The 19,995-nt window shown below is 44.1% G+C and overlaps 1 protein-coding gene across 1 annotated transcript in view; it reads right to left on the bottom strand.

The window, feature by feature from the left end:
- Positions 1–19,995, bottom strand: part of LOC132781563 (unconventional myosin-XV) — an 89,910-nt gene that overhangs the window by 7,377 nt on the left and 62,538 nt on the right. Inside the window, exons 36-57 of the mRNA XM_067461743.1 lie at positions 19,205–19,266; positions 18,900–19,052; positions 16,849–16,915; positions 15,869–16,007; positions 15,553–15,661; positions 15,058–15,190; positions 13,756–13,907; positions 13,525–13,584; positions 13,370–13,445; positions 12,806–12,921; positions 12,535–12,653; positions 10,962–11,103; positions 10,679–10,790; positions 9,428–9,502; positions 6,849–7,054; positions 5,157–5,296; positions 4,184–4,256; positions 3,811–3,883; positions 2,278–2,351; positions 1,807–1,889; positions 655–785; positions 331–425 (exon numbers count right to left, since the gene is read on the bottom strand). Coding sequence (XP_067317844.1) covers positions 331–425; positions 655–785; positions 1,807–1,889; positions 2,278–2,351; positions 3,811–3,883; positions 4,184–4,256; positions 5,157–5,296; positions 6,849–7,054; positions 9,428–9,502; positions 10,679–10,790; positions 10,962–11,103; positions 12,535–12,653; positions 12,806–12,921; positions 13,370–13,445; positions 13,525–13,584; positions 13,756–13,907; positions 15,058–15,190; positions 15,553–15,661; positions 15,869–16,007; positions 16,849–16,915; positions 18,900–19,052; positions 19,205–19,266 — 2,390 coding nt within the window. The remainder of the gene's footprint in view (positions 1–330; positions 426–654; positions 786–1,806; positions 1,890–2,277; positions 2,352–3,810; positions 3,884–4,183; positions 4,257–5,156; positions 5,297–6,848; positions 7,055–9,427; positions 9,503–10,678; positions 10,791–10,961; positions 11,104–12,534; positions 12,654–12,805; positions 12,922–13,369; positions 13,446–13,524; positions 13,585–13,755; positions 13,908–15,057; positions 15,191–15,552; positions 15,662–15,868; positions 16,008–16,848; positions 16,916–18,899; positions 19,053–19,204; positions 19,267–19,995) is intronic.

Genomic DNA, 19,995 nt, shown 5'->3' with positions numbered 1-19,995 from the left:
ACTTTTTGAAACTTGAAGGTAGACTCTGCTGCTCATTGTTTTTAAGCTCAAGTTTCCTTCAGCCACACTTGGCCTCCTGCTGTGTATGAGTAAGCTACTTGTTTGTATTTTATCTTTTAAATATCTGTTATTTGGGGGGAATTTCCATAACAAAGGGAAGTAAGATTCCCAGTATATTCTGGGCTAAAGATTGTGTTCAGAACTCTAGTGCCTTGCCAGTCTACAAATCCCAGGATTCTACAGAAGGCAGCCATTGCAGTTAAAGAATTATAACTATAGCATGAAACAACTTCAGCCCTAGCTTCCAATGGATTTCCAAACCAGACTCACCACCACAGCTTTGAGTTCTATGCTGCTGGGGAATTCACTCCGGCCACCAAACTGGAAAGTTTTATGCAGATTTTGCTCACAGGCTTTGGCAATTCCTAGAGAACATAATGAAAAACAAATCAGAAAGGAAGTGAGATGAGAAACAGATCCATCCCAGAACAATGGTATCCTATGAGACTAGGGTTCCACTATACTAGGGCTACTAGATTTTGGGACTCTAGGTTTCATGGTTCCTCTCCAGGTGGAGATTAAAGAGCCCTTTCCAGTTTGGACCCTGGTAACAAAACATAGTTTTTGAAAAAATTGAACGTTAGGATGTCTCACCTTGGAAATGCATGGTGGAGTCATTGTAGATCTCCTGAAGGAACCATAGAAGGTAAGGCTTGAGGACCTCAGAGCATCGGTAGTAGGCACTGAGAATGTAGAGGAGCCGCCATCCTTTCTGGCAACTGTCCCTGCACAAAACCCCCCAAAGAGGAGAGTTCAGATAATGTGACACAGTTCTCCATATTTCTGGATCTGACTTGTGGATTTGTTTAAATTTTTGTCTTGGAATTCATAGTCATCTGGTCAATATCTAGCAGAAATTGACCATAGAATTGCACTGCAGGATCTGGAAATTCCTGAAAAGGACACATCTCTAGGAATCTCTCCGTCCTGGAGTATGATTTTATGATCAAAGTCCAGCAAAATATCTCTATCAAGAAAGCCATGAGTTTAAAGATGTTGGTGACCCTTGAAGGTCTCCATCAAGGAAGCTATGAGTTTCAAGATGTTGACGACCAGAAGGACTCTATCAAGGAAGCCAAATATGAAAGTACCAGGATTCTTGAAGGTCTCCATCAAGAAAGCTATGGGACCTTTGAAGGTCTCCATCAAGAAATCCATGGGTTTCAAAATGTTGGTGAATGAGATGCTTGAAGGTCTCCATCAAGAAATTTATGGGTTTGCAAGATGATGATCAGGCTCTTGATGGTCTCCACCAGGAAAGCCTCGAGTTTCAAGACGTTGGTGACCAGGACTCTTGAAGGCTCCCATTTAAGGAAGCCAAATATAAAATGATCAGGATTCCTGAAGGTCTCCATCAGGAAAGCCATGAGTTTCAAGATGTCAATTGAGCCCTTTGAAGGTCTCCATCAAGAAATCCATGAATTTGCAAGATGTTAATGATTGAGACCATTAAAGGCAAGATGTTGATGATCAGGGCCTTTGAATCGCTTTGAGTCTCCTTGTGGAGAGAAAAAGTGGGACATAAATAAACATAACAATAACAGTTATTGTTGTTGTTGAAGGTCTCCACCAAAAAAGCCATGGGTTTCAAGATGTTGACCAGGAGCTTTGAAGTTCTCCCATTCAGGTGGTCTCCGTGAATCAAGGTCCTCAATATGGAAAATAACAAAAACAAGCAACAAATCCTCTCACACCATTTATTTTCCTCAACTACTGCAAGACTTTCATTTGTCAGGACTCACGTACGCCTTGGAGCTGGTGTTGTCTGTAATCTGTTTGATGACCTGACAAAAAACTTCATCCCTGAGGACCTCATGGTCTCCACAGAGCTGGGAAAGACATGGGAGAAAGTATGCAAGGATAGAAATCTTAACAAACATCCCACTTTGGCCTTTGAAAAACCCACTTCTTGACCACCTACTCTCTCCGAAGGCCTCCTCATGTAAAACAAGAATGAAAAAAATTCCAAGTTCGCTTCAACAGTTGATTTAGGGTGCATTTATGCTATTGAATGAATGCAGTTCTATACCATCATTAATGACATGGTTCAAAGTGATGGACTCTCAAGAAAAGTAATTCAACATAGTATTGATCCTTCTCTGCCAAAGAGTGCTAAACTACAACTCCCAGTATTCCACAGCATTTAGACAAAGCATATAAAGTGATTCATTCAACAGTGTAAATGCACTCTTGGTGTGTTCGATTTCCTCGATTTACCTTCAAGAGTGCATAGACTGCATCTAACTCGGTCTGTCCTTTGAGTGGGAGGTCTCCCATGAACTTCATCACAGCTAGGAAAGCAAAGAAACACATTCAGAATCATCAAGGAACCTTTGCTTTAGGATGGATAAGAGAAGAGAATGTATTGTCGAAGGCTTTCATGGCTGGAATCACTAGGTTCTTGTGGGTTTTTTCGGGCTATAGAGCCATGTTCTAGAGGCATTTCTCCTGACGACCATCTTAACAGCATCCACCCAAACATCCAGTTCACCATGGAAAAAGAAAATGAAGGAAGACTGCCTTTTCTAGATGTCCTAGTCATCCGCAAACCAGATCAACAATTGGGTCACACCGTCTACAGAAAACCCACACACACAGATAGATATCTACATAAAAACTCCAACCATCACCCAAGTCAAAAAAGAAGCACCATTAAAGCCTTGGCAGACCGTGCAAAAAGAATCTGCAAAGCCCACCTCCTCCAAGATGAACTGAACCACCTCAACTGGGCTCTCCAGGCCAATGGATACTCCACCTCAGACATCAGAAGAGCTGCAAGACCAAGAACAAGCCACAAGAGTAAAGATGAAGATCCACCCAGAGGAAAAGTGTTCCTGCCATACATCAAGGGAACCACTGATCGCATAGGGAAGCTGATGAGGAAACATAACATACAAACAATCTACAAACCCACCAAAAAAATCCAACAAATGCTACGTTCAGCAAAGGACAAGAGGGATCCTCTCACCTCTGCAGGAGTCTACCGTATACCATGCAGCTGTGGACAAGTCTACATAGGGACCACCAAACGCAGCGCCCAGACACGCATCAAGGAACATGAAAGGCACTGCAGACTACTTCAACCAGAGAAGTCAGCCATAGCAGAGCACCTGATGAACCAGCCTGGACACAGCATATTATTTGAGAACACAGAAATGCTGGACCATTCTCACAACCACCATGTCAGACTACACAGAGAAGCCATTGAAATCCACAAGCATGTGGACAATTTCAACAGAAAGGAAGAGACCATGAAAATGAACAAAATCTGGCTACCAGTATTAAAAAACTCTAAAATTATAACAGCAAAACAACAGAGAGGAAATAACCAGGCACAGATTAACACCTCCCAGCAACAAATTTTCCCAGGCTCAGGCAGGCCTTCAAATGCTAATGAAGGTGATCAGCTAAACATTCACACCTAACTGCAGCAGGAAGAGCTCCTTGCCCCACCCCAGCCATTCCACAGATATATAAACCCATTGTCCTAATTCCAACAGACCTCACTACCTCTGAGGATGCTTGCCATAGATGCAGGCGAAACGTCAGGAGAAATGCCTCTAGAACATGGCTCTATAGCCTGAAAAAACCCACAAGAACCTAGAGAAGAGAATGTTTGTGCATTGATTCTACAAGGGAGAATGAATGCAGTTTGACACCACTTGCATGGCTCAGTGCACAGAGTTGCAGTTGCAAGCCGACTGCGAAAGTATGAAGGCAAATCGGACCCAGATCCAAGCTCTTTCTCACCTTGGAAAGCCTCTGAAGCCAGTTTGTTCAGGCTGTTGTCCGTAAATTCAATGAGCGATTCCTGGATGGGATTCTGTCCGGGACAGGAAGAAAAAGAATTGCATGGAAGTCACTAACTTGGACCCAGTGCAGCAGTGTGTAAAGTGGTTTCTACAGGAAGGAGCACTTCTCATATCAGTGAGGCAATAAATCCTTTCTAGGTTTTGGATCACACAACCTCTGAGGATGCCTGCCATAGATGCAGGCGAAAATGTCAGGAGAGAATGCTTCTGGAACAAGGCCATACAGCCCGAAAAACTGACAGCAACCCACCCTTTTAAATCTTTGAGTCGAAAGGAACATAGTTCCGGTTTTAGAAAGCCTAAAGTATTACCTTGGTGAATTTTAGCAACTCTGTTACTCCCTTCGACTCGCTGCTCCTTTTGGATTTCTGCTTCTCTGGGTCCCTGAAACGAATTCGAACTATGAACTTTCCATTTGGTGGCATTGCAACCCCTTGAGTCTCTGGCCAAGACCCCTTGATGTTATACTTCTCCTTACTCTGCCCTGTTCCTATCCCACACTGGATCAAATGTTTGTCTATACAATCTCCTCCAATGCCATATTATTAGGCAATGTTTCTGCAGCACACACATTATATTCCTCTTAGTGGGATTTTATGGATAAAAGCTCCCATTTCTGTCCTCTATAGAAGTGATTGATAATGTTGCTCCACTCACGCATATGGACTGAAAGGAAAGGGCAGATATATTTGGGAAAAGCCCACTTTTGCAGGTGTTAGAGGCACAGAACCCCTTGAAAGTTGAAAACCCACAAAATAAAGTAAGACTGCCTTTCTAGGTTCTCAAGCATGACCCTTTGGCCAACTTCCCCAAGATTTGGACCATAGGCTCACACTGGAGGACCTACAAACCTAGAGAAATAGTTTCTATAGGAACCTCTAGGTCCTCCAATGCAACCCTGCAATGATAGACCTAGAGATTCCTAGAGAGAGAGTCAACAAGTCAACCTGCAAAAAGAGGCAGGTAAGAAAGTAATTGTATTATTATTATTATTATTATTATTATTATTATTATTATTATTATTATTATTTTCTCCAAAAGAGCCAATTTGCCACGACACGGACCCAGGCACTCGACTCACCTCTGGGTCCTCCGGGGCATGGGGTTGTGCCCACAAACAATGGCGGGGGTGTTCTACCTAAGTGGCCGGCCGAGGTGGGCACGGAGTGAAGACACCACCGAGACCAGGAGGAGACGACTTCCTCGGGTGCCAACAGGCCCTAGAAAGGGGTTTTCCAGGTCCCCGCGTCTGTCTGTCTGTCCATCCGCCCGCCACGCACTCACATCTTTGCCCGGGGACCTTCTCGGAAATACTTCTTGGCAAACTCCAGCATGGTCAAAGGGCTGCCGCTGGGCGGGGCACTAGGCTTGGCACCTCCAACTTCCTCCCCACTTTCTGCATATTCACTGCTGGATGGAGACACCTGGAAAGGATACCAGATCGGGGCCCGGGGTGATTATCTCAGCATTTTACAGAAACCTGGTTGGTTAATCGGAACTGGATAAGAATCACAAAGGTGGTATGGTGGGTCAATTGGACTGGAATCTCAATGGTTGCATGGTAGATTATAATGTACTGAATTCATGGTGAGTCAACTGGATTAGAATATCAATGGTTGCATGGTAGGTCAATTGGATTGGAATATCAGTGATTGAATGGTGGGTCAATTGGATTAGAATATAAATAGTTGCATGGTAGGTCAATTGGACTGGAATATCAGTGGTTGCATGATAGGTCAATTAGACTGGAATCACAATTGTGGTATGGTAGATTTTAATTCATGAATACTGAATTCATGGTGGCTCAACTGGATTAGAATATCAGTGACTGAATGGTGGGTCAATTGGATTGGAATATCAATAGTTGCATGGTGGGTCAATTGGATTGGAATATAAATAGTTGCATGGTAGGTCAACTGGATTGAAATCTCAATGGTTGCATGGTGGATTATAATTCATGAATTCATGAATACTGAATTCATGGTGGGTTAACTGGATTGCAATATCAATGGTTGCATGGCAGGTCAATTGGATTGGAATATCAATGGTTGCATGGTAGTTGAACTGGATTGGAATATCAATGATTGCATGATGGATTGTAACAATTTATAACACAATGTTTGTTCCTGGGTTTTAAATGTCATTTCCTAATTGGTTCTATTACAAAAACATGGAAAAGGTTTATTAAACTGGAAAAGCTTTGTTTCTGTGGGACATCCTGCAGCACATTTTCTCTAGTTTTTCAATGAATATCTCATCGAGTCTCAACCAATTCAACATAGTTTGTGGCAGCCAAAAAAAATGAAGTTCCTGGAGTAGGACAACTATTTTCCAAGTAAGTATCTCACAATTAAACAGGAAATAACACTTCCAAACCGGGAACAGAACATTTTTCAAATTTTGCTACATAGTGTAATGTACTGAATTCAGCTGGGTCAACTGAGTCAACTGGTCACTGGGTCAACTGGGTCACTGAGCCCTCATTGGCACAGTGGGTTAAAACTCTGTGCCAGCAGGACTGAAGACCGACAGGTTGCTGGTTCAAATCCGGGGAGAGCGTGGATGAGCTCCCTCTATCAGCTCCAGCTCCTCATATGGAGACATGAGAGAAGCTTCCAACTAGGATGACAAAACATCAAAACATCCGGGCATCCCCTGGGCAACATCCTTGCAGACGGCCAATTCTCTCACACCAGAAGCAACTTGCAGTTTCTCAAGTCGCTCCTGACATGACAAAAAACAAAAACAAAAAACAACTGGGTCAACTGGATTAGAATATCAATGGTTTCATGATGGGTCAACTGGATTAGAATCTCAATGGTTGCATGGTGTGTCAAGTGGATTAAAATCCTAATAGTTGCATAAAGGGGGTAGCTGGTGTAGAATCTCAATGGTGGGTCAACTGGATTGGAATCTCAATGGTTACTGTACAGTTCCTTTATTCAAGGTCCAAAATGACTTCCTTGGTGGACTTGCCTCAATTTTTTTGTCAAGCTCCTGTGCCACGGCTGCTGATGCCACAGCCACAGCCACCGAAGCGGAGGCGGCTACTTTGCTTTGCTTGTCCTTGGGTTCTTCCTTCTTCTCAGTCGGAAGATGGGTGAAATCCGGAGCGGCCACAGGCTGGACGCAGTCGGCAGGGAAAAAGCCAGATTTCCCATAGATGGCACCAAACTTCCATCCTGTAACCATAATAACAACAATAAACATTGACAAAATCACGATCTGTCAACTGCAAAAGGCTACCTTACTTGGATCTGCATGCATCCTTCGAAAATACATCACACAGTCCTAAACACTTGGGAAGTTTTTGACTTATGATTTTGTGATATGAAATCCAGTATATATCTCTCGTTTGCTGCGACATATTGTGTTTTTGTGTCAGTAAAATAATAAGAGGATTGGGACACAATGTAATGGGAAGGCAAGCCACAAATGGTGGTAGAAGACATTCCAATGGAGAGATGCATTGACCGTAAAAACAACATCCAAAGACCCTATTCCACCTAAACATTAGAAAGAACCTTTTGATTTTAAGGGATGTTCAGCTGTGAAATAGATGGCCTTCTTGGAGGCTGGTGGATTCTCCTCCGAGTTTCCAGACCTTGGAAACTAGAAGGCTTCCATCTTGTCCACATTCTTCTTTGATTATTTTTGCTCAGAACCAGACTTAGGGTTATGCCAAACGAGGTTTGCCCAAAGCAGAATGGAGATTAACTATAACCGCTAATGATCTAGACCAGAGTTTTCCCAAGCTTTTCTTGTTGGCGACACAATTTTTAGTTCTGCATTATTTCACGACACCGTCATTGAGTTTGACTAACAAGCCGGAAGTTAAACCAACCTCTTATAAGAAATATATATAATAATTTCATATAATCTTTACTTTTTGGACAAGGAAATTGCTCCTTGAGACTTCTTATGTCCGACAGCTGATTCTTTCATAGCTGCTATATGGGATTCCTCACATGATATGATTGAGTGAAAAGGTGTAGGTAGGTAGATAGATAGACAGACAGATATAGTTGAGAGAGATATTACTGAGATATCATAGAATCCCAAGGTTAGAAGGGGGCCCCCAGGTACATCCAGACCAACCACCTTCTGTCATAAAGGAAGATAAAATTATTATTATTATTATTATTATTATTATTATTATTATTATTCTCATAGAGGTGGAAGGGACCCCAAGGGCCATCCAGTCCAACCCCCTTCTGGCATATAAGAAGATAGAATTACATTGTTGTTGTTGTTGTTGTTGTTGGAGCATGTAAGGAATCAGTGAGTATATGTGTGTCAACTGTAAAATAAGATGCATGAAGCTGATTGGTCAGGCTATGCCTGGAGAGCAGGCTGAGCCTGGGACTTTTGGATACTGTCACATTTTTGTTCAGGCTTCAACTATGCAGATTCTTGGAGCAGCAGAGTGAGAGAAATAGGGAGAGAGAGACAGAGTTTGGGATGTGCTCTCTCTTCATGAATTGCTGAAGGAGTTTATGGACAAAGAAAGACCATTTCAAATCTCTCATAAAAGGACATTATGTGAGTTGATACAGCTGATCACATTGTACATATGTTGTTCTGAACTACGAAGAGTAAACTACTTGTTATTCATTGTTCATCTGCATCGCATATTTTCTTTCTCTGGCAAGGCAGTGTGTGGACTAATCGAACGTGAACTACATGTGGTTTATTTTACATTACACCATTATTATGCAATATAATATTACGACTACTACTAATAATAATGATAATAATGCAATATTACAATTATATATTTTATATTACATGTAATATAAGCTTTGGTATGCTACAATACAGTAATATATAATACTGATATTGTACTATGCTAATAATACAATATATTGTTTGTATATATATCTTGTAAGCCTCTCTGAGTCCCCTTTGGGGTGAGAAGGGCAGCATATAAAAGTCGTAAATAAATAAATAGATAGACTCATAGAGTTGGAAGGGACCCCAAGGACCATCCAATCCAACTCCCTTCTGCCATACAGGAAGACACCATAAAAGCCCTCCTGATAGATGGCCAGATGGTTTTGCTTCAAAATCTTCAGAAAGGAAGACTCAATCACACATTGTACAATGGGATGATGGTTGAATGACCATCTGTTGGGCATGCTTTGACTGTGTTGTCTTGCCTGGCTGAAGAGGGTTGGATTGATGTGTCACTTTGGCTCGGCTGGCTTTTAAACTTGTAAATTTTAATTAATTTGATACCTTTCCTCTTGATATGTTTTGTCCCTTATTTGTTTTTTTAAAGTTAGGTGTAAAATCGTAATTGTCCAATTTTGTAATGTCTATATTATACTTGATTTGGTTTATGTGATATGGGTGGTTTTTAATTGCGACACGGCTGCATGGCGACACACCTGTGAACTACAGGTGACACACTAGTTTGGAAAGCTCTGATCTAGATGCTCTCTTAGTTTAACCCTTGCAGAGAAAAGCACTGCATCACGCAAGATAAAGGGGAGGGGGGGGGGGAGTGTGCAAGAGGGGTATCAACCACGGCACTCAGTGGAAGGGGCACCCACCAAAATCCAGAGTGCCCTTCTTGACGTCCTCCAGGAGCAGGACTTTCTTCCTCACCACGCAGCCGAAGTAGCGGTCTGTGGGGACGGGAGAGCCACCAGGGCATTGGGGAGAGGGATCAAGAACACCACAATCCCCCAGACATAGTTGCAATGTTACCAAATGGATAAAACAAGGCCCTATAGCAGACACGGGCCAACTTTGACCGTCCAGGTGTTTTGGACTTCAACTCCCACAATTCCTAACAGCCGATAGGCTGTTAGGAATTGTGAGAGTTGAAGTCCAAAACACCTGGACAGCCAAAGTTGGCCCGTGTCTGCCCTGTAGCAAAGGGCAAGGGAAACCTTGGACCCAGGACCCAAGAATTTGAAAGCCTTGCTATCCCTGCATTGGTTTGCCCAACAAAGAGACTCTGGGTGCATCTGAATGAAGTTTGATACCAACGTAACTACTCAATGCTATGGCGACATGTGAGTTGTAGTTTCCCAAGGTCTTGGCACCATGGCTGAATGTTGCAGACTCCTGGGAGTTGTAGTTTCCCAATGTCTTGGTGCCATGGTTCAATGCGATATACCAAGTCCTGGGCGTTGTAGTTTCCCAAGGTCTTGGTGCCATGGCCCAATGCTACAGACTTCTGGGGGTTGTAGTTTCCCACAGCCTTGATGCCATGGCCCAATGTTACAAACTCCTTGGTGTCGTAGTCAATGCTACATACAGACGCCTGGGAGTTGTAGTTTCCCACAGCCTTGACGCCATGGCCCAATGTTACAAACTCCTGGGAGTTGTAATTCACCATGGTCTTGACACTATGGCCTAATGCTTCAGACTCCTGGGAGTTGCAGTTTCTCACCGTCTTTGTGCCACGGTCCAATGCTACATATAGACTCCTGGGAGTTGTAGGCTCCCAAGGTCTTGGTGCTATGGTCAATGCTATATACAGAGTCCGGAGTGCTGTAGTTTTGCAAGGTCTTGGTGCCATGGTCCAATGCTACAGACTCCAGGAAGTTGCAGTTTCCTAAAGTGTTGCTGCCATAGTCCATGAAGGGATCATGGTCCAAAGCTACATATGGTTCAATGCTACATAGAAACTTGTGGGAGTTGTAGTTTCCCAAGGTCTTGGTTCCACAGTCCAATGCTACAGACTCATGGGAGTTGTCGTTTCATAAGAGTCTGCCCAAGAACTACAAATCCCAGGAACCAGCCTACCCCACACACCATAGGGATTCCCATTCAGTTCCTTTGCTCGCTCTCACCTGGGCCCAAGCCCTCCATGGGCCGAAGGCAAATGATGTCTCCTTTGTGGAAACGCAAGAGATTGTTGTCGTCGCTGATGTGGTTCTTGATAGCAACCATGTACTGGGAATCCTAAGGGGAGGAAGTCAAAGGCATGTCAAGGTTCAATTTGCACTACAGAACAATAGATAGATCGTTTCAAGGGGAACCTGGCCCCTAATCTGAGAAACCACCTCAAATAGCTGAGAAGGTGGCCAACAATGACCCAACAATGACTACAACTCCCAGCAACTTGTTTCCTACCTTCTTGAGCTCCATGATGAAATAGTCAACCAAGGCCTTGACCTGGGAGGCTTTGGGGGAGAAGAGGATGAGCTTTTCGTGGCTGAGGTTGAACTCCAGCATGTTCTTGGAGGGGATGGAAACGAAAAGGATTTCTCCATAGCTGGGGTCAAAAAACAACATTGGGTTAAGTGGGAGGATGAGGTGGGAAGGGAAGGGAAAAAAGGTCAATTACCCTCAATGGTATACCCAAAACTAGAGTTGGAAGGGGACCCAAAGGCCATCCAGCCCAACCCTATCCCGCCATGAAGAAAGACAATCAAAGCACTCCCGACAGATGGCCATTCATCCTCAGCCTAACAAATCTCAAGAGGAGGAGATTCCACTGGATTCCTAGGAAAGCATGTTCTACTTTCAAACAGGTTTTATCATCTGGCAGTTCTTCCTAATGTGTTGTCGAAGGCTTTCAGGGCTGCAATCACTGGGTTGCTGTGAGTTTTCCGGTCTGTCTGGCCATGTTCCAGAAGCATTCTCTCCTGATGTTTCACCACATCTATGGCAGGCATCCTCAGAGGTTGAGAGGTCTGTTGGAAACTAGTCAAGTGGGGTTTATATATCTGTGGAATATCCAGGGTGGGAGAAAGAACTCTTGCTTACCTGAGGCAGGTGTGAATGCTGCACTTAGTTACCTTAATCATTGAATGGCCTTGTAATTTCAAAGCCTGGCTGGTTGCTGCCTAGGGGAATCCTTTGTTGGGAGGTGTTAGCTGGCCTGATTGTTCCATGTTGGGAATTCCCCTGTTTTTTAGCGCTGCTTTTTATTTACTGTCCTAATTTTAGAGTTTTTAAATACTTGTACCATATACCACGTGGACAGGTCTGTATAGGGACCACCAAACGCAGTAGCATTGCCCAGACATGAATCAAGGAACATGAAGGCACTGCAGAGTGATCCTACCAGAGAAGTTAGCCACTTGATGAACTGACTTCGACACTGCATATTATTTGAGAACACAGAAATGCTGGAGCATGTCAGTCTACACAGAGAAGCCACTGAAATCCACAAGCATGTGGACAACTTCAACAGAAAGGAGGAAACCATGAAAATGAACAAAATCTGGCTACTGATATTAAAAAAAACTCTAAAATCAGGACAATAAATAAAGAACAACACTCTGAAAACAGGGGAATTCCAGACAGGAAACAATCAGGGCCAGCTAATACCTCCCAACAAAGGATTCCCCTGTTCAGCAACAAACCAGGCTTTGAAGCCATTCAATGCTAACCAAGGTGGCCAATTGCAACAGTTACACTTGCCTCATGCAGACAAGAGTTCTTTTTCCCACCCTGGACATTATTACATGGATATATAAACCTCACTTGCCTAGTTTCCAACAGACCTCACAACCTCTGAGGACTTGCCATAGATGTGGGTGAAACGTCAGGAGAGAATGCTTCTAGAACATAGCCATGCAGCCCAGAAAATTCACAGCAACCCAGTTCTTCCTAATGTTTAGGTGGAATCTCTTCTCCTGCAAGGTGAATCCATGAATCTGGCAACCCTACATCGGAAACACAAACCCAGTGGACTGACCTGTAGCCCCGCAAGACCCGAAGTTGTTCTCCAAGCAAGTTGGTCCCTTTGACCAGCCGCAGGAGTTTGATCCCTGTGTCGGAGACGGCCAGAATCTGGACGCCGGTGCCCACGCTGCCCTGCAAGGCAATGGCAGAGAAGCCAAAGTCAGAGAGGGTATGTCTATGTATAAGCAGGGTATAAGTAAATATAGTAACAATGATAATAAATAAATATAGTAATTATATATATATATATATATATATATATATATATATGGAACATTTCGTACTGTGGCTGGAAAAAGACGGGAGAAGTAGACTTCCCAAACATCCCGGGCAACGCTTATGATTTCCTTCTTGACGCTTTCATCAGCCACCGGACTGAAGGAGTCCAGCTTGTTTTCCGCTGCAAAGAGAATCATAGAGTTGGAAGGAACCCCCAAAGGCCATCTAGTCCATCTGCTTCTTCCAGGCAGGAAGACACCATCTAATCCCTCCCTTCAGATGGCCATAGTTAGACGGGATCCCCAAAGGCCATCTAGTCTGACCTGCTTCTTCCAGACAGGAAGACACCATCTAATCCCTCCCGACAGACAGCCAGAGTTAGAAGGGATCCCCATAGGCCATCTAGTCTGACCTGCTTCTTTCAGGCAGGAAGTCACCATCTAATCCCTCCGGACAGATGGCCTTCCAGCCACTGATTAAAGATCTCTCAGAGGAGGAGACTCCAATAAACGTCCAAATAAAAGCATATTCCACTAAGGGGTAGAAAAGAACCCCAAAGGTCATCCAGTCCAACCCTTTTTTGCCATTCAGTCCAACCCCTTTTTGCCTCTTTAGTAAAGAGGGTGTACCAAAGAGGGTCTTCATGCGGAGCCTCTCATCCTGGGTGATGCGCAAGCAGGCCTCTGACTGGGTATCACTGAAGATCTGCCAGAAGAAAAATATGCATTACAGAGAAAGTGGTACCACATAAAGAAAATAGTAGAGGAATTCCAGGTAAACTCACCTGCCGGAAAAGAAGATCGAGCAGAAGAGGGTTGTTGATGTTCTCCTTGGGATAAAAAACCTGCATAGAAAGGAAAGAGCGAAAGAAGAGTTTTCCAAATGTAGGGTGCAGTGAAAAGACAACAAAAAGGCCAACTCAAGAATGGATCTCAAGAAAAGTTTGGCCCTTCAGGTATTCCCATTGGAAGAAGTGCCTGAAATCTCAAGGGATTTTCCATCTGCTGGAATGTACCTCTTTCCTGAGATAGATTTTCCAAGAGACGCTGCGATAGGCGTAGAATTCCTCGCTGCACCGGCGGTGAAGCCGTGTCTGGATTTGGTCATCTTCAGTCGGTAATTCCCTCGAAGCCAAGGCTGGGAAAGAGGGGCCGCTCAATGACCAGTCTGTGGAAGAACACCAAGGTAAATTTACATTAGGATGGCCATAGATCAGAAAGGAGGGATCAGTGACTGGTCTGGAGAAGAACCCATGATAGGTCCATCTTAGGATGGCCATAGGTCAGAAAGGACCCGTCAGTTATTGGTCTGGAGGATAACTTTAGGACAGATTTGCCTTAGGATGGCCATGGGTCAGAAAGGAGAGATCAGTGACCGAGAAGAACCCATGGAGAAGCAGAGTCCATCTTAGGAGCTCAATAGATAAGAAAGAATTGTCAGTGATTGGTCTGAAGAATAACTTTAGGAAAGATTCTCCTTAGGTCAGAAAGGAGTTATCAGTGACTGGTCTGTAGAAGGACCCATGATAGGTCCATCTTAGGATGGCCATAGGTCAGAAAGGAGGGATCAGTGACTGGCCTGGAGAAGAATTCATGATAAGTCCATCTTAGGATGGCCATAGGTCGGAAAGGAGAGATCAGTGACCAGTCTGGAGAAGAACCCATGATAGCTCCATCTTAGGATGGCCATAGGTCAGAAAGGAGGGATCAGTGACCAGTCTGGAGAAGAACCCATGATAGGTCCGTCTTAGGATGGCCATCGGTCAGAAAGGAGGGATCAGTGACTGGTCTGGAGAAGAACCCATGATAGGTCCATCTTAGGATGCCCATAAGTCAGAAAGGAGGGATCAGTGACTGGCCTGGAGAAGAATTCATGATAGGTCCATCTTAGGATGGCCATAGGTCAGAAAGGAGGCATCAGTGATTGGACTGGAGGATAACTTTAGGATAGATTCTTCTTAGGTCAGAAAGGAGTTATCTGTAGAAGAATCCATGATAGGTCCATCTTAGGATGGCCATAGGTCAGAAAAGGACCAATCAGTGATTGGTCTGGAGGATAACCTTAGGATAGATTCTCCTTAGGATGGCCATAGATCAGAAATGATTGGTTAGTGACTATTCTGGAAGATAACCCTATGATAATCCTTTAGTATTAACATAGATCAGAAAGGATCTGACATCATGCACAACAGCACCCAGAATCCTCATCTTGTATGTCGATGATGGGGATTTGGGGGAATTGTGATCCCATCTCTATAAAACTCTGCCTTTGGAGAAAATGGAAGGACTCCAATCTGGAAAGCAGTATGTTTTGTTACCTGGTGGGGCGGCTTGGAAAGATCTGGTGATGGCAGGAGGAGATGAGCGGATGGCGGGGGGCACCACCGCCTTGGCAGTCGGCACAGGTTTCACCATGGCCACCACCTCCTTTGGCACAGTTTCCCAAAGAGTCTGCGAAGAAGCCGATCCGAGAGTTATGGATTCATATTTGCACTTTGAGATCCCATTCATCAGGAATCTTAAAAAGTACATCAAGAAGTGGCATTCATCGGTTTCTTCCTTATCAGTGGATCTGCTCTGGGTTTTAGTCTGAACTTTAAAGGTGATAAGTTTTAAGCCTCCTCTGGCAAACGGAGTTATGCCTCCCCAAGCTAACCATAGCTTTGAGTCACAGAAATTCAAGAGGGGTCAACTGCATTCATTCTATGGTGTAGACATACTCAAAGTCTGCCCCCAGATCTGGAAATAATCCCTATGATAGGAAATGGGGCAACAAATTTGAGGCATAGGACTTCAAATCCAAACAACTTTACCGGTGGAGGCCGCACAGGAGCTTCCGTGGTGGCCAACTGCCCCTTCAAGATCTTCAACGCTTCTTCGTGAGGATCCATCTTCTTCACAAAGACTTTGCCTCCTTCCTTCCTGCAAAAGACAATCAGGCGTACCCAACTCACAAGCATCTCCCAAATTTGTCATATATCCTCTGCACACTAAAATGCCCAGACTCCACCCAGCCAGAACTTATTGTAGGAACCAACATCTCATCTCATTTGGTTTCAAAGGACATTTGGGGTCTAAAGGTGGAAGAACATGTAGGAATTTGGGAAATTAGGAATTTCCAGACTCAACCTGATGGGTTCGGGGACTCGCATCGGTTGCTGGTATTGTTTAATGATGTTGCGGATGTTCTGTGTCGGCTCCGGGATGTGCTCCGAGTTCAGCTTGGAATGGCGGACCAGTTCTCCAGCCCGCAGCCTGGAAGCAAGATCTGAATGGAGTGGACATGAAAGGGAGAGTGAGTGTGCATCTACACTGTAAAGTTAATGTAGTTTGATACCACTTTAACGTCCTTGGGATCCTGGGAGTTGTATCTTTCAAGGTCTTGAGCTTTTTCTGTCAAAGAATGTTGGTGCCTTACCAAACTATATTATTCCAGTAGTAAGCTAGTGCCAGAACAATACATAATCATCATGTATGAAGATGACTATGATGTATTGCTAGAAGACCATCAACATCCAGGATGTTGACCTTTATCCTCAACATAATCGTATAATTAAAGCATTTTTTTAAAAAATTAACACACAACCCACTTTCCCCCTTCTCTTCTATACTAGTTTGGGTTGTGTATTAATTAAAACTTGGTTTAAAGCTATGGATCATCATCACAGAAAGTTGTTCTGTCTGCTTAAATGACTTTGCCAGTTTCCTCCACCCCAAAAAAAGACTTCCTAAAGATAAATGCTTCTGAGAACCCAATAAGGAAGTAAACCTTTCCTTCTGTTGTTCTTGTATGCATAATTTCAAAATAATAATTATGATGATGCTCTTGGTACACCATCATCATCTTCAGAGTTGACAATTATTTATGGAACCTTATGCTGAGGATGAGGATCATCATTGTCATTGTTGTTATAATTAGGGATGTTGATGGTTTTGAAAGAAAACACTATCATCTTGGATTATGGATGTATCCTTACATTGAGGATAACAATATCATCATCATCATCGTTATCATCATTATGGATGTTGGTAGACTTGGAGGAATGTGCCATCATCATCTTCATAGATGTTGATTATGTATGAATCCTTATGTTAAGGATAAGGATCACCATCCTCTTCATCATCTTCATCTTCATCATCATCATCATCATCATCATCATCATGGACGTTGATGAACTTGGAGCAATACGCCATTGTCAACTTCATAGTTGATGATTATGTATGTACCGTGACACGGAGGATAAGGATCATCTCCATCATTGTCTTGGATGTTGATGATCTTGCAGGATCATCATCTTCATATATGTTTATTATGTATTGTTTTGGGAGTTTTGAAACTATATATCTGTACTTATTTGGAAAGAAGCACAATATTACCATCATAATCATCATTGTCATCATTATGGATGTTGATAGTCTTGGAGGAATACACCATGATCACCTTCATAGATGTTGATGATGTTAAGGATAAGGATGATGATGATCATCATCATCATCATGGACGTTGATGCTCTTGGAGCAATATGCCATCGTCAACTTCATAGTTACTGATTATGTATGTATCCTGACATTGAGGATAAGGAACATCTCTATCATTATCTTGGATGTTGATGATCAGGACTCTGAGGCTGGTTGTGGTACCCTGACATCGAGAATAAGCATAATCTCCATCATTATCTTGGATGTTGATGATCTCACAGGAATACACCATCGTCATCTTTATAAATGATTATTATGTATTGTTCCAGGAGTTTTGAAACCATATACCTGTACTTATTTGGAAAGAATAGCTAAGTCCGAAAGGTTTGAATACAAGGTGGCACCTTAACAAAGCCAGTGTTGGCATCAATCAGGGCTTTGAGGAGAGGACCTGAAGGAGAAATGTGGCACCCCGAATGAAGGACTTCTCTGCCCCACCAAATAGCATCACCTTCCCAGTGTTGTTTCAGAAGAAATCGTGGAAGAAGGTCCTCAAACCTATCAATGTTTTTGGCCAGAGATCCACATATGGCATAGCTGGGCAGCTTTGTCCACCCCTGCCTGGTCTACTCTTGAGTCTCATATAAGAGAGGAAAGTGGAATAATAATGATAATAGTAATAATAATAATAATCCTTACCAGGACTCTGAGGGCTGGTTCTGTCTTGCATGAGGCTGGGAGATGTCACACTTCTCTCAACCATTCTTTTTTCAGCTTCCTTCTGCCAAGTTGGAGGGTGAAATTAAATAATACCACAAGTCTCAGATTTATGACAAAAGTCTAGAAATTGATCTAAGCTCATCTAGACTCTGCCTGGACTTCATTCCCAACCTCTGAAAGACCCACTGGAGATCTGGGTGATCCAAGACCCTGCTAATAGTCTGCTTCTTTCTCTTTTGGACCATTGTATTGCGACAGAATTGTGGTCTGACAAAACACAACTAAAGCCAGACACAAACCGACACCAGCAATAGTAGTGAGTGCCCAAGATGAGTGAAATGTATACAGGGAGCGACGCAAAAGCTGGTATCTAATGTCGGGCAGGTTGGGGTCAGGCAGAGAAGGGCACAAAGCTTCCAGCGATGGCACACCACGTCCCAGGGAAAAGTAAGGGGATAGGAGGGCATGATCTGGGACAATGCACACCCCAGGGACGCTGACCCATAATTGGCCCTTGGGACATAAGCACATTTACCAGGAAATTGACTTCATTTTGTTTGCACGGACAAGACTCGTAAGACTTGGTATAACGAGAGAGCAAAGAGGAACCTATGGGGGCTTTAAGTAGGGAATATTTGGGAAATTCAAGCAGGGAGTGATGGGGGCTTCAGAGAAGGGAATCAGGGAGCCATGGGAAATGTGAGTAGGGGGCCATGGGAAAGCCAATCAGGAAACCATGAGGACTTTTTGAGGAGATATTTGAATAGGGAACAATAGGAAATTTGAGCAGGGGATCATTTAGCAGGGAATCAACTATGGAGCCATGGGGAAAGCATGGAGAGGGATGTTCTGAAATGACCATACCTGGCCTTGATGTCTTTGATAATTTGGGGTCTTCTCCCTCCCATCACTTGCGTCTTGCTCCAGACTACAAACCATGGAATGGCTGGAAGGAACTTGGAGGTCATCTAGTCTGACCCCTGCCCAAAGCCTAGCTCTCCACCTTGGGACCTCGACTCACCTGGAAGGGCTGTCCCACCTGCACCCTGGGAGGGCTTCTATGGCGGGGCGATGCTGGAGTGGACTGTGGAGATGACCTGCGCCCCACTGGGGCCACTGCTGCATGCTGCTGTCTCTGACGGAGGGCACTGAGCTGCTGTGACATGTGGCGAGCCTAAGTGAGAAAGAGAGGGCAGAGGTTAGGGGGCTGTGTTTGTCGTCAGGCTGGGCTCCTGTGCTTTTAGGCACAGCTTAGGATAGTGCTTGCAAGCCCAAGGGTTTGAAATAGGGCCAGCCTAGAGTGTGATTCCTGCAACACTCACTCACCAAAACAGACTCCTGCTGGCGGTAAGCCTGCTTCATTAACAGCACAGCAGCCTCCTCCGCACCTGGAAGGGAAGGGAAGCATTGCTTTAAAAGTTAAGAGGGAGAAAGATTGAAGGAAGGAGAAATTGAGCTGAAGGAGGGATGAGAGAGAGGGCAGGAGAGAGGGCAGGAGGGAGGGAGGGAGGGAAGGAGGGAGGAAGGAAGGAAGGAAGGAAGGAAGGAAGGAAGGAAGGAAGGAAGGAGAGATTGAGTTGAAGGAGGGAAGGTAGAGAAGGCAGGAGGGAGAGTCGAGAAGAAAGAAAAAAAGAAAGGAAGGAAGACAGGGGAGAAGGGAGAGTTTGAGAAGAAGCGAAGAGGGAGGGAAAGGAGAGAGAGAATGAAGGGAGAGAAGGAAGGATGGAAGGTGAAATTGAGACAAAAGGAGGTAGAAGGGAAGGGGGAGAAAGGAAGGAAGGACGGAAACATTGAGAAGAAGGAATGAAGAAGGAAAGGGAGAGAGTGAAGAAGGGAGAGGTCGAGATGAAGGAAAGAAGGGAGGGAGGAAGAAAGCGAGAGAGAGAGAGAGAGAGAGAGAAGGGAGGGAGAGAAGGAAGGAAGGAAGGAAGGAAGGGGAAATTGAGACAAAAGGGGGTAGAAGGGAAGGGAGAGAGAGAAAGGAAGGAAGGAGAAATTGAGAAGAAGGAATGAAGAAGGGAAGGGAGAGAGCAAAGAAGGGAGAGGTTGAGATGAAGAAAATAAGGGAGAGAAGAGAAAATGTGAGAAGTGAGGGAGGGAAGAGAGGAAATTGAGAA

The sequence above is a fragment of the Anolis sagrei genome, chromosome Y (assembly GCF_037176765.1).
Source record: "Anolis sagrei isolate rAnoSag1 chromosome Y, rAnoSag1.mat, whole genome shotgun sequence".
NCBI lineage: Eukaryota > Metazoa > Chordata > Lepidosauria > Squamata > Dactyloidae > Anolis > Anolis sagrei.
The sequence above is the reverse complement of the archived record's forward strand: the minus strand, read 5'-3'. Positions and strand labels throughout refer to the sequence as shown.